At 35.4% G+C, this 12,573-nt stretch overlaps 1 protein-coding gene across 1 annotated transcript in view; it reads left to right on the top strand.

Moving 5' to 3' along the window:
* Window positions 1-11,760, top strand: part of LOC111044938 — a 105,458-nt gene extending 93,698 nt beyond the window's left edge. Inside the window, exons 14-19 of the mRNA XM_039431924.1 lie at window positions 5,099-5,220; window positions 6,191-6,351; window positions 7,120-7,235; window positions 8,528-8,630; window positions 10,234-10,555; window positions 11,489-11,760. Coding sequence (XP_039287858.1) covers window positions 5,099-5,220; window positions 6,191-6,351; window positions 7,120-7,235; window positions 8,528-8,630; window positions 10,234-10,555; window positions 11,489-11,663 — 999 coding nt within the window. The 3' untranslated portion in view covers window positions 11,664-11,760. The remainder of the gene's footprint in view (window positions 1-5,098; window positions 5,221-6,190; window positions 6,352-7,119; window positions 7,236-8,527; window positions 8,631-10,233; window positions 10,556-11,488) is intronic.
* Window positions 11,761-12,573: the final 813 nt, after the last annotated feature.

Below are 12,573 nucleotides of genomic sequence, written 5' to 3'. Positions count from 1 at the left end.
TTCTATGCTATCATTTTGTTTCTTTGATAACTCCATCTGCCTATTCAAAATGTCTGTATACTCATCTAATTTTTCATGACAAGTTTCGAGGGACTTACCAAGATCGTCCTCCAGTTTGCGTTGACCATTCAATATTTTGTTTTCCAACTGTTTTAACATTTCCTTGAACGTTTTAACGCTGCACGCATCTGAAGCAATTAATATTGAATCCTCACTCTGTTTATCTGTTTTGACTGGAGTTGAGTCCGAAGCACTCCTCTGTAACCTTATTTCATTTACACATTCATCACACTTGTAAGGTTTTTTATTGAAAATATCCATATCCGACTCTCTGATGTTAGCACAGTTTCCATGGAAGAACACGTGGCAAATTGAACACTGCAATTTAAATTTTGTCGATGATGAGACTACTTTATTACATTTACCACATGCACTCATTTTAATCAATATTGAAAGAAAACAAAAGAAAGAAACTTCACTTGAAATCCCGTTTCAAAACTATACTGCTCTGGCTTGAGCTGGCAGGTAAACGAAAACAGCTATCAGCAACTCATAGATAAGTCCGTCTCGTTCGACTGCCCGAACAACACTCAAATATCTCAAATTATTTATAAATCATTTTCAATCATCGATTATACAATGATTGGAAAGTACTCTCAAGTACTTTACTTCAATCATTCTAAATGATTCATAAATCATTTTCAATCATCGATCTTCAAGTAATTGAAAAGTACTTCAAAGTACTTAATTCAAATCATTTTAAGTAATTTATAAATCATTTTCAATCATTGGTCTTCAAATGATTGAAAAGTACTTTAAAGTACTTTACTAAATCATTTGAGGTAATTTATAAATCATTTTCAATCATTGGTCTTCAATGACATTTCATGGAGAATTAAAAGTAATTTGAAAGTAATTTTAAATGATTTAACTTGCCCTAAAAAGAGGTGACAAATTTTAAATCACTGGCAATTAGTTTCAAGCACTTTTAAATCATTTCCTTGCTGCTTGGGGTGCGATTGAGCCACATTTGTTAATAGAAAATGATTATATACGAAATACAGATTCTGTGAAATTACTTGGCCTAGAGCTAGATTTCAAGTTTGTGTGGGATGAGCATGTAAATATAATAGTTAATAGAGTGAGTAGAGATCTTTTTTGTGATAAGAAATATGGTAAAATTTGTACCATTATCTGTTTCAAAGATAGTTTACTTTGCATTGTTTCACTCCCATGTTGCTTATGGGATAGAGTTATGGGGAAGCACTGCAGATTTGCACTTCCAAAAAATATTTAAATTGCAAAAAAGAGCTATTTGCTATTTGGCTGGACTCAAATTTAATGAGTCATGTAGAGAGGCTTTTGTCTATTTGAACATTTTAACTCTACCCTCAATTTATATTTTTAAATTATTAGTCTTCACTCACGACCATATCTCAGATCTGGCCACAAACGCTGACATCCACAATCATAATACTAGAGGCAGAAATAAATTAGCTTTAAGACAGCACAGGCTCCAACTGTATGAGAAAATGCCTTCTCACATTGGTTCAAAGCTTTACAATAATTTACCAATTGAGCTGCAGTCCCTAACAAACAAGAATATATTGTCACAAAGTGAATTTTTGTGACGGATGGAGAGCCGTCGTCTAGTGTTAAATTAGCGAATTTATTCTGTTTTAGAATAAGAATAGGGTCGACTTCCAGATATATCTTGTTGGACTTGTAGTAGTGTATGCCCATCATCACCATTGTCGCCAACCCCTATAAATCATCAGTAACAGATTCATCATAACCAGAAATTTCCAGATCTTGTTTACCACTCTGAGCGTTCTCGTATTTTGTATTGCATTAGCAGCATCCGTATCATCAAAACGATAAGCGACTACCGAGTTGAGTCGGTATCATTCTTCTTGTAATTTCTGGTGAGAAATATTGTTTACCGGCCTGATTTAGTGTAGCAATTAGTATCATTGTCATCATTAGCTGCACCCTTAGCATCAGCACTAGTGGATTCAAACCCTGTCACATGACCAGTGGCGTGATCGTCTTTCCAGACTCCCATTGGTCGACAATCTCTTTTCCCCCGGCCTCCTAATTTTCAGCGACCCGGTGCTGCTTCAAGAAGACCTGGGAGAGAGGCAGTTGGTCGGTGAACGGGTTGGTGTACGGCTGCGTTCCGAGCGGCACTCCTAATAGTGGTGTACTAGAGGGTTAATATTCTATTCTGTATTTTAGTGAATGGAATATTGTATGTCGAATTGCCGACTGTATTTGAAGGTGGATTTTCCTGGGGGATTCTCTGTCCTTGTAGTTTTCATTTAGGGCAGTTGTTCAGTGGTTGAGCGTGAGATCGGGTTGCGAATCTCCTCTCCTTACAACGTTCCCGATACTAATTATTATTCTATTTTGTGTTAACATAGAATATTGTAGGCCGAGTTCCGGACAACTCGGAGTTAGAACTCCCTTGTGGGTTTTTCTTTCTTGTCAGCTATTTTTCCTAAATTCGTATCACTGGGGGTGAACGTGTTATCCTTGGTTTGAAACCTGTAAGGGATCTCAAGTTTGTGCTACAAATAGTTGAGTGGGAAATTTAGCTAGGCTCTTATAGCGGATTATTTTTGAGTACTTAATTTATAAGCCTCGACTCTGTCGCTTCACGACGTTTTTAATTATAATACGGGAAGTGGGAATCGGTTTGCTATTCTCCGTATCAGTATCCACGTCGATTCAGGTAATTGTACGTCAGGACTGTAGTCCGTATATTTTTCCTTCTCTGTAGTAAGGTGGCCTTTAGTTTAAAGAGTAATTTTTCTCCATTGAATTTTTATTCTTGTAGGGAAATCCCTGTCCTTTTTAAGAATAGTCTCTCTCAATTAATTTTTATTCTTGTGGGAAAATCCCTGTTCCTTTTGAGAATAGTTTTCTCGATTAATTTTTGTCCCGGCAGAGAAATTATTATCATTTATAGTAAGTTTTCCTTGCTTGGTTTTCATACTATAGAGTGGCCCAGTATTTTAACTTCTCTTAGCAGTTTCTGACTTGCTGTAATTCCTAGTAGGAAAATTCCAATCATTTCCTTGAGAACTCAGGTACAGCTTGAGTTCGTCCTTGTCAAAGTTGGTAGACTGCGACGTCCTTTCTCTTTCTTTCTCTTCACTTTCCCTATTCTAAAATCCTTCTAGCTCTCAGGTACAGCTTGAGGACTTCCTCGCCGAAGTTTCTGGACTGCGGCATCCTTTCTCTTTCTTTCTCTTAATTCTTCCTGTGTTAAAATCCTTCCTGATCTCAGTTCCAGATTCGAGATTGTCCTAGTCGTGGGTTTTCAGACCCTCGAATCCTTTCTAAAATTCTTAGAAACCTGTCTTCTTTAATAGCAAATATTATTTGCTGGCTTTACCTGTGGAAAATTCACGAATTTTCCCGTGATCTCAGTTGCAAATTAGAGATCGATCTTGTGGTAGTCCTTAGACTGGCAATTACTTGGAAAAGTCTATTGAAATCTTTTCCTGAATTAGGAGTCTCTGACTCGATATTTTCCTTGTGGAAAATCCTGGAAGAATCCTTTCCTACCCTGACAACGACAGACTGTTGTCTTCCCGATATTATTCTACAGACTGTGTCTGTGAAAAATCTTTTCTATCCTCTCATAATAGTCGACATACTGACTATTAATTTAAAAGCGTTTCGGACGATTGAGAGTGATTCCCATACCCTTAAGGGCAGTCACAGATTGGCCCTTAATAATCGGCGCGCAGTCACCAGATTAGCGCGGAAATCCTGTTTAGCAGTTTCAGAATTGCTGAAAATCCTTTCGCAGCCGCAGGCTCGCGATTCAGAAATCCGACACCCGAAACCTCATCCTCCAAACTTTAATTATCATAAAATTGAAATAGATATACTATGTTTAGCTAGCAGGTCCAGCCTGCTAAGAGCTAGAGCGCAATTCTCAGATTGCGGATTATTGAGCAGATATTTATTTGCTGTAGAGAATAATAATCTTATTATTGATTCTCTGTTCCCTATACCCTATACCGTATACCTCATACCCTGCACCCTATTCTCTATAGCTTACACCCTATACCGTGCCCTATTTAACCACATCTCAAATACTACTAATAACTCCATAGTTCCGTCATACCTTTACCTCATAGCTCTCACCTTAAAGCCCATAGAAAAACCACATCCCGGGCTTGCAGGTACAGCTTGCTCACCGTCAATTCGCAGTTGGTTCAGATTGCGTACTACCTTTATAAATAGAATTATTGGTAGGGATCTGATAGTCAGATCCGTCTCCTTGTGTAGGGTTATTTTAATCTCCCTTAACACCCACCCTGTATTCCAAAGGCCGAGGGCCGAATCGGCCAGTAACGCCACGGGTAAACACTCTTCCCCTGAAAGTAAAAATCTCGCGAAAGAAGCAGAGGGTAAAGAATCAGGATAGAGGGAGAAGTGTAGGTCCGGTATCTCCACCAGTCAGTACGGTCACCGACCCCGACCCATACCCGGCTGTAGCTAGTCCGCGTCGTAGCAATACTTCACAATTATTAGGAAACCTAGAGGGTGGAATAGGACATGCTAATAATATTAAAAAGAAATTATACAGCTTTCTTGTTGCAAAAGCTTATTATAGTTCCAATGATTATTTCTGTAATACATGATTGAAGCATCTAGTAATAATAAATTTCTATGTCCTGCACTACTTTTAAAACCTACTTTATGTATCTGATGTCTTCGTACTGGTGCTTATTTTATGTCCATTGATGTGAGTATATTTTCAACAATTCCTCAAGGAATGACCTGTGACTAGACGTTTTCAATTGTATATTGTATTATATGCTGTGTTGAATAAAGAGATTATCTTATCTTATCTTATATTTATATTTTCAAAAAAACAAATCAAGATGATTAAAGTTGAAAATTTTTCAATAGAAATTTGATGATGCACCCAGAACTAGTATTCCTCACCTAGAGCTGGTAGAGTCTGTAAGTCTGTATGTGATAAAATGTTTTTCTAATAAAATATAAAAAAAATGAAGAGATTTTTTCAGAAATGGATAAATCATAGTACATAAAATAATCATGTTTTTTATTCCAGAGAGTTGGAAAGGTAACAATCAAAGAACTGAAGAAAAGGAACATGACTGGGGAGCAGCTGAGACGTATAATGTGGGAAAGAGCTTCTATTTCAACGCCAGTAAAAGCACCTAAAAAAGTCAAGTGAGTATAAAACAAGTGAGATATTGGAGGTAGATAATTATGAAAATTTTAAGTATGTATCGCTCATATGGTAACAGAAAACTCCATGCAAAATCTAAAATAGCAGTAATATTTCATAGAAAGGCTACTGAGAATTTTATTACTATCCATGTTCACAAACGAGAAATAATTTTTCGAAAGTTACTGCCATAAGATTTGGACTTGAATAATAACGTAGATGATTGGTAATAAGCAGAATAGTATATCGTTAAGGTAATAGGCATACAGTACCCGTACACCCGTGCATATAGTAGTTACGTGCATTCACTCTTACAATGGAGAAGGTAAATAATGATTACGAGAGATGGATCAAACTTGATTTTTTCAACTCAAGCAGTTTTGAGAAATCAGAATACTTTCTGAGACCTAAAAACATCTCAATTGAAATTCAAATCAATGTCCCAAGATTAGATTTGAACAAGGAGTTTGATGTTCTAAACAATGAGTTAACGTTGCATATTGGTCAAAACATTAATTCCAAGAGTGAATAGGAGCGAACACTTCAGTGATTTGAAGCTAACAAGACTGTTTAAGTTGATTGAGTTGGCGTTCGGAAATCAGCTGATAATCAGCCAATCGGAGAGCTTACTGCCCTGCCGACTCGTCCGCCGCCAGTGCAAAAACGCCTGAAAAAACGCTTCATATGTAGCTTGGCCCTATTAGTTCATACAAAACAACTTCCGACTTGGAAGAATATGCGGAGCAAAGATATTGGAGGGAGATCAGCCAATTACAGTGATGAATAGTCATAGAAAAAAGCGCAGTATACTATGCAGGATACATATGTGTATCACTCACTAAAGACTACAGAACGCAGTCCGCTTTAGCACACGGTAACATCGACGTATCCTTGCTTTTCTCTGCTCCGCATAATATCCCTCCAAGTCGGAAGTTGTTTTTTATGGACTATAATTGTGTATTTGCTTCGCAGCCCATTACTGGACGTGCTGATCGACAGCAATGCGGCTGAGCCGACGCCGGCTGCTGCTGATCCGGCTCCCTCGGCGTTCGGTGGCCTCACAGCCGCTCTCGACATGATGGCATTCACCAACGATCTCGACCTGGGAGGAACCACATTCATCGCAACTCAAAGTAAGTAGTTGGTCGGTCAATTTCGATAAAAACTACTACTACTTGCTGTCCAACTAATTAATTCTCGAGAATAATATTCGTACGGTAATGAAGTTTAGAATTTCAAATTCAAACTTGGAATTGTAAAATCGTAGTTTAAAGTTGTTTAATTTAGAAATAGATTATGTTCATCTTCTTTCAACGATCCAACTCTTGAATTCGTATTCTATAAAATAGAATATGTTTTATTGTAACGGCTTTTAAGGTCTTCAGAAGCATTACCTTCGTCACAATATACAATAATACCGATAGTCATACACATATTAATGGATTGTCCTTCCAAAATTCTCCTTCCAACTAAATTTGGAAAGTTCTATTTCATACTCACATTTTTGAAACTACGTATGTCCCTTTAGATCAATGTAATAACAAACAAATCATGCATTTTTTGAAACACATCAAGTCTGCATCTTATAAATGGATCTGATTGGAAAAATTCAATGTAACAGTGAAATTTCTTTTTCAAATGTTGAATATTATTCCTTTGTATGATGCTTAAACTTATAGTTTATTTTTAGTTGTTTGATTAATGAATTATTTTCAAAATAAAAAAGTAAATGCAATTTCCCTGAAGAATCAACTTTTCTTTCCAATGACACATTATGTAACGTGAATTGCAGTTCAGAAATAAAGGCGCTGTGTTTCAAAAGATCAAGCTGACTGCTACCGTGCACTCTCATTTGTCTTTTTAATTCAAGTTTGACTCTGTATTTTTCTTATGGATTGCAGACAACCCAGCGGCAGTGCAAGATCCATTCAGAGATCTTGTTCTAACGGCGGAAACAAAAGCTAGCGACTCTGAATTGAATGCTTTGGCTGAAGCTGCCGCTAAAGCTGTGATAATTGTAAGATTTAATGATAATTGTATTGTTCTCATCGTCAATGCTAAGTTTGTGCAAACATTGTCCTTATAATAAGGAACTGAGGAAATTATATTTATCTGGAAAAATGTTGTCTCAACATAATAAATCACCCATTTTCCTAGTAACTTACTCTAAACTCAATAATTGTCATTAATTATCATTCAAGGCCCACTGCAAACAAATATGTTACATAATACACCAATATTGAATGTTTAAGAAGACAGTTGATCTATATAAGTACTAGTATAATATACCTTATTCCGGACCCTTTTCTTACAGATACTAAAATAATTAGTAAAATTAAACTAGATATTAAAAAATTAACCTATGCAGTAACTTTTTCTTCCATATCGACGTATGAGAATCAAGATTTCTGCCCAAACTATTAAATGCAATGTCATTTCCTTACATATATTGTTAGAAGTAGACTCGTTAAGAATGCTATCCAATTTTTTTTCTCTCTCTCTCTTTTTCCTCTCTTCTCCCATTCTTCCCTTTTCCACTCCTCTTCACCCTTTAGTCCTACGTTTATACCCTCTACCAGCCTATTACATGAGAAACCATAAGTTGGTAGGTATTTTTCCTCCTCTCTTTCTTCTCAGTACACCCTACCATAAAGCATGTTTCTTTTCATTGGAAATTTGTATTTTGATTGGTTTTTAATTTTGATTTTTTTTGTGTTGAATTGAATAGAATTATTTATTAATCAATTGAATCAGAAAAAAAATATGTTTCTAGTAAGTCCATCGATTCTTAATCATGAATAACAATAATTATAATTATAGTTTGATGTTTGATGGCAACTAGAATTTATTATTACTATTTAATGTTAGATTTGTTCAACATAATACTTATCTCATTCAATGACAGAAATGCTTAGTTGAAGAAGAAATAGACAAAGCTCTAACTACTTCCAACACAGTTATGAAAAATAAAGTCCAATTACTATTAATGCTAGTTTTGTTTAGCTTATATTTATTTCAATGAAAAAGATGCATGGTTGAAGAAAAAACAGACAAAGCCCTTACAATTTTCAACTCAATTATGAAAAGGATATGTCCAAATTCCTGTTCATGCCAAAAGATTTTTCCACTCCAAGAAGAATTCGAAAAAAGTCAACAATAAAATTCGAATTTTTAAGGTTTTTATAATAAAGCTAGTGAGCACAGAAAAATTCCAAAGTTTCATGGGAATATTGAAATTAATTTGAGAATTTTTTTTTTTGAAATTCAATTTGAGCCGAAAATTACACTCATATTAAATGCTTTTGACAGGAGGCTGAGGCACAAGCGGCTGAACAGAGAGCTGCCCTTCTGAGGCAGATAAGTTTGGAGCAAAATGCAGTTCTGCAGCCGAGCGACAGTGATGGCCTTGGAGGTTTGTTGCATGTTTCAAACTATAATAATTAGTTCCTTTAGTTCTTAGTACCTATACTTTATGGAAATTCACATTTTTGTGAATACTTTTTAGAAATTTATCTTTGATCTAATTACAAACTGGACCACAATGTGAGCTGTAACACATATCACCTACTGTTATACGAGTATTTACTGTTACTGGAATATCAATGTGAAGTGACATCAATAAGCTTACTTGAGGAGTTGAGAACTGGTCATATTATAAACCTTTATCAGAAATTTTGATTTTAATCCTGAAACGTGTTGATTTAATAAGAGGGTATGTGATATTTATCTATATTCAACAGTTTCACCAGGATGGAAAAAATTATGAAATCACAATGTTAACAATATCCATTTTCCATTTTTTTTTCAAATTATTTCAAATATTATAAAAATATTTTATAAGAACAACTAGTTTCCGCCTTTGGCCATCTTCAAGTTCAAATGAACAAATGAGCAAAAACAATATTTTTATTTTATTTTATATTTTTTACAAAGAAGCACTGATTTTAATTTCTCCATTATTCATAAGGAGAGAAAAAATCAACAACTGATGAAAAATAAAGTGATTGAACATAATTCCACTTGCTACATAAACCGAACAATAGTAATGAGAGTTAACAAAATGAGCTCACTTTACCAAATGAGTTTTCATTCTCAATCCAGTTTTTCAATATTACAAATTACAGTTAACCAAGAAATTGATCTCTAGTCTAAATTCCATCTAGCCTATTGAACTCAACCAGCCTATTACATTGGAAATTATAGTTGGCTAGGTATTTTTCCTAGTTTTTCAATATTACAGATTCCAGTTAACCAAGAAATTGATCTCAATTCCATCTAGCCTATTGAACTCAACCAGCCTATTATTTTTCTTCCTTTCTTTATTTTCAGCACACCTCACCATGTAGCCTGTTTTATGTATTTTTGTATTCTGATTGTGTTGTTTTGAATTTAGTTTTCTTTTGTGTATTTTGTATTTAATTGAAAAAATTATTTAATTTATTGAATCCTCAATACCCAATGTATTTCAAGCAAAATATATACCATCGAAAAAAGAATAAAAGGGTAAACATCTCTAATGAAAGAAATTACTATTTAAAATTTCTAAAATTTGCCTTTTTCTGTAAATGAATAAATAGATTATAACAACACATTTTTGACAAGATACATTACATCGTTCTTTATCAAATTATCATCTAATACTTATTGGATTCTCAACTCTGAATTCTGATAATACTTACTTTATATTAATTATTTAAAATATCCAATGAAAGCTATATAAATAGAACTGAGGACTTCTGCTAGTGCAAATATTGACCTGAATAACAGCAGGAAATTTAAAGAATGAAACCGTCCAAAAATTGTGCTCCGACCGGGGGCAATCGAATCTGGTACCTCTCCGCCGTTGCCGGCTCAATTTTTGACAGTTTCATTCTTCAAATTTCCTGCTGTTATCTGGTTCTCCAAGTCCTTAATAATTCATTAAGATTAAAGTTACACGACACATTGATCTTAATTCGATTAACACCGCCTTTATAGCAAAAATGTGTGATTATGAATGTGCGTGTTTTGTACAGAGGGTCCCCTGCTGGGTCGCGGCTCGCAGGTGAGGCGAGTCAAGTCGGCACACAAACGGGCGCAGTCGGCCAACACTCTGTCATCGGACCGACAGCGGCTGTTCAAGAGTTCACGTTATGGCAGCTCAAGTTCGAGCTCGTCCTCAGAGTGGGGCCGCTCCAGCCCCGTCATTCTCAGGCCGAGGGACCTGCTCAACTCTCCCCCACCCCCACCCCCACCCTACAGCGATCTCGACGAGTCGGTCGAGTGTGCTAACACAACCACCACCACCACCACCACTACCAAAGCACGGCCCAGGCCCAAGACTGCCAAAGCTAACAGGTAATTTGAGGTTTGCTGCACAGTACTTCAAAGCATTTCCTTGCCAGAGAGGGTAGGCTGTTCACGCTTCAAATCAGATGGGCGTAAGAAAAGACATTGACGTTTCACTGTAAATAAAATGATACCTAGTGTTATGAATACTACTAATTTTATTATTTATGAATAGTTTTAATGTGGTAGGTTATTGAAGGCCCATTCGAGGTGTATGACAGGATTAAAATTTCAATGGAATCTTAAAATGTTGAGCAAACAGGATTATTGTATTACAGAAACCGAGCCTGTTCAACGCTACACTTCGAATTGTGAATTGATCCATTCGATAGTTAATTGGGAAACTATATGGCAAAACAATAAATAAATTTGCAAAACACACATTTTGAATTAACGAGAAATATCGGGAACTGCATTTCTCAGAAGTTATTTTTAATGGATAAATAAATACCATAAAAATAGGATTTCATAATATATCCTCTATATACGATTCAAAAAATGTTTGCATTTTAATTTTTCAAAATTCAAATAGAAAAAATTCAAAATTTGAAAAATTTGAATAAATGTCAGTCACATCTGAATAAACTATTTGAGCTTTAATTTTCACTTTTTTCTAAACTCCTATTTTTATGCTTTGTTGATGATACGCCTGTTACTCAAGTGTGAGTAATGATGTGAAGATAATTATATGAAGCGAGCGGGCAATGGAATATTAACTCATCATCATGATATTTGTACTACTATCACCTTTCTTGCCCTACCTACTACCATAGGTAGGGAAAGTATTGCTTTCCAAGAAAAATTAAGGTACCCCAATAAGTTTTCTATAAGTTTCAAGGTCCCCACTCGATTCGGATTTGATCCATTTGTTTTGAATAGGAGATGAATATCAATGTGTATAATAAATTGAAGAAATAATAGTAGAGAATTGTTAATTTGCAGAGTTGCGCCATCAGCAGACGTGCCTTCAAGAAGAGGTCAGTCGGCAACCACAGCTAGTGACCAGCCCAAGAAGCCAGAGTCACCGCCTGACCCGTTGGAGCCTTGGAGCACCAGAGGCATTGCCAACATGAACGCATTACTAGCTTGGGATCAGAGTGATCATGACAGTCTTTAATATTAGTGACTAAATATAATATCGGGGCACCGAGCTTCGCTCGTTATTTTTATTTAGGCTATTGACCAGCTGGCCCAGCGAACTTCGTACCGCCAAAAAGTCAATGTATCTTATATCACACTTTACTTTATTTGGTGAAACATGGAATTTATCTGACAATCAATATATTATTTTCATTTTCATCTCAATACGGACTTCCTAGTTGTTAGTCATGCAGCATTTATTATCCCGAAAACATATTCTTCTCATATTGGTAGTAATATCAGTAAAGTATTTAATTTAAAAAATATATAGATTGAATCAGTGTTTCAAAGATGAATTTAATGCGTTCATAGTTGTTGATTGTCAATAGGTGATCCAGGAAATATGCGATAAACGAATCACACAGAATTCCATATTCTTTCCATCTTTCATTTTAGGATGAATATAAGCTAAGCTAAATTTAAAAAATAGCAAATTATTCTGTCATTCTTCAGTAATAATTAATGAATGCAACATTATATGAACAACTAAATTTGATAAAGGAATATTATATTATTGATGTCGCAGGAAACATTTAATATAAGAGACATCTACTACGTCCTAAATGGAATTTTTTCGCGCCGTAGCGAAGCACGGGTGACCTGTTTATCACAGCTGGTAACTTTAGATGCTAAATCATATTATCACAACATAATCATCTTTTCGTTCTTCGGTAGCCGCTTGGCCGACAATTTCAAAAACATAGGTCTGTAGAATGTATTAATAAATAATTATTATTAGCGCCCCTATTAAAATTTCTGGTCAAAAACCATACTCAATATTTACACAACATATTCCCAAAGTTTCATGCCGTTCTGTCAAGTAGTTTTCAAATCTATAGGGAATAAACAAACATACATACAAAACTTCATTTTTGTTGACCGAGCGA

Source organism: Nilaparvata lugens, chromosome 7 (assembly GCF_014356525.2).
Source record: "Nilaparvata lugens isolate BPH chromosome 7, ASM1435652v1, whole genome shotgun sequence".
Classification (NCBI taxonomy): Eukaryota; Metazoa; Arthropoda; class Insecta; order Hemiptera; family Delphacidae; genus Nilaparvata; species Nilaparvata lugens.
Note: the sequence above shows the minus strand (reverse complement) of the source record. Positions and strands in the feature narration are given on the sequence as shown.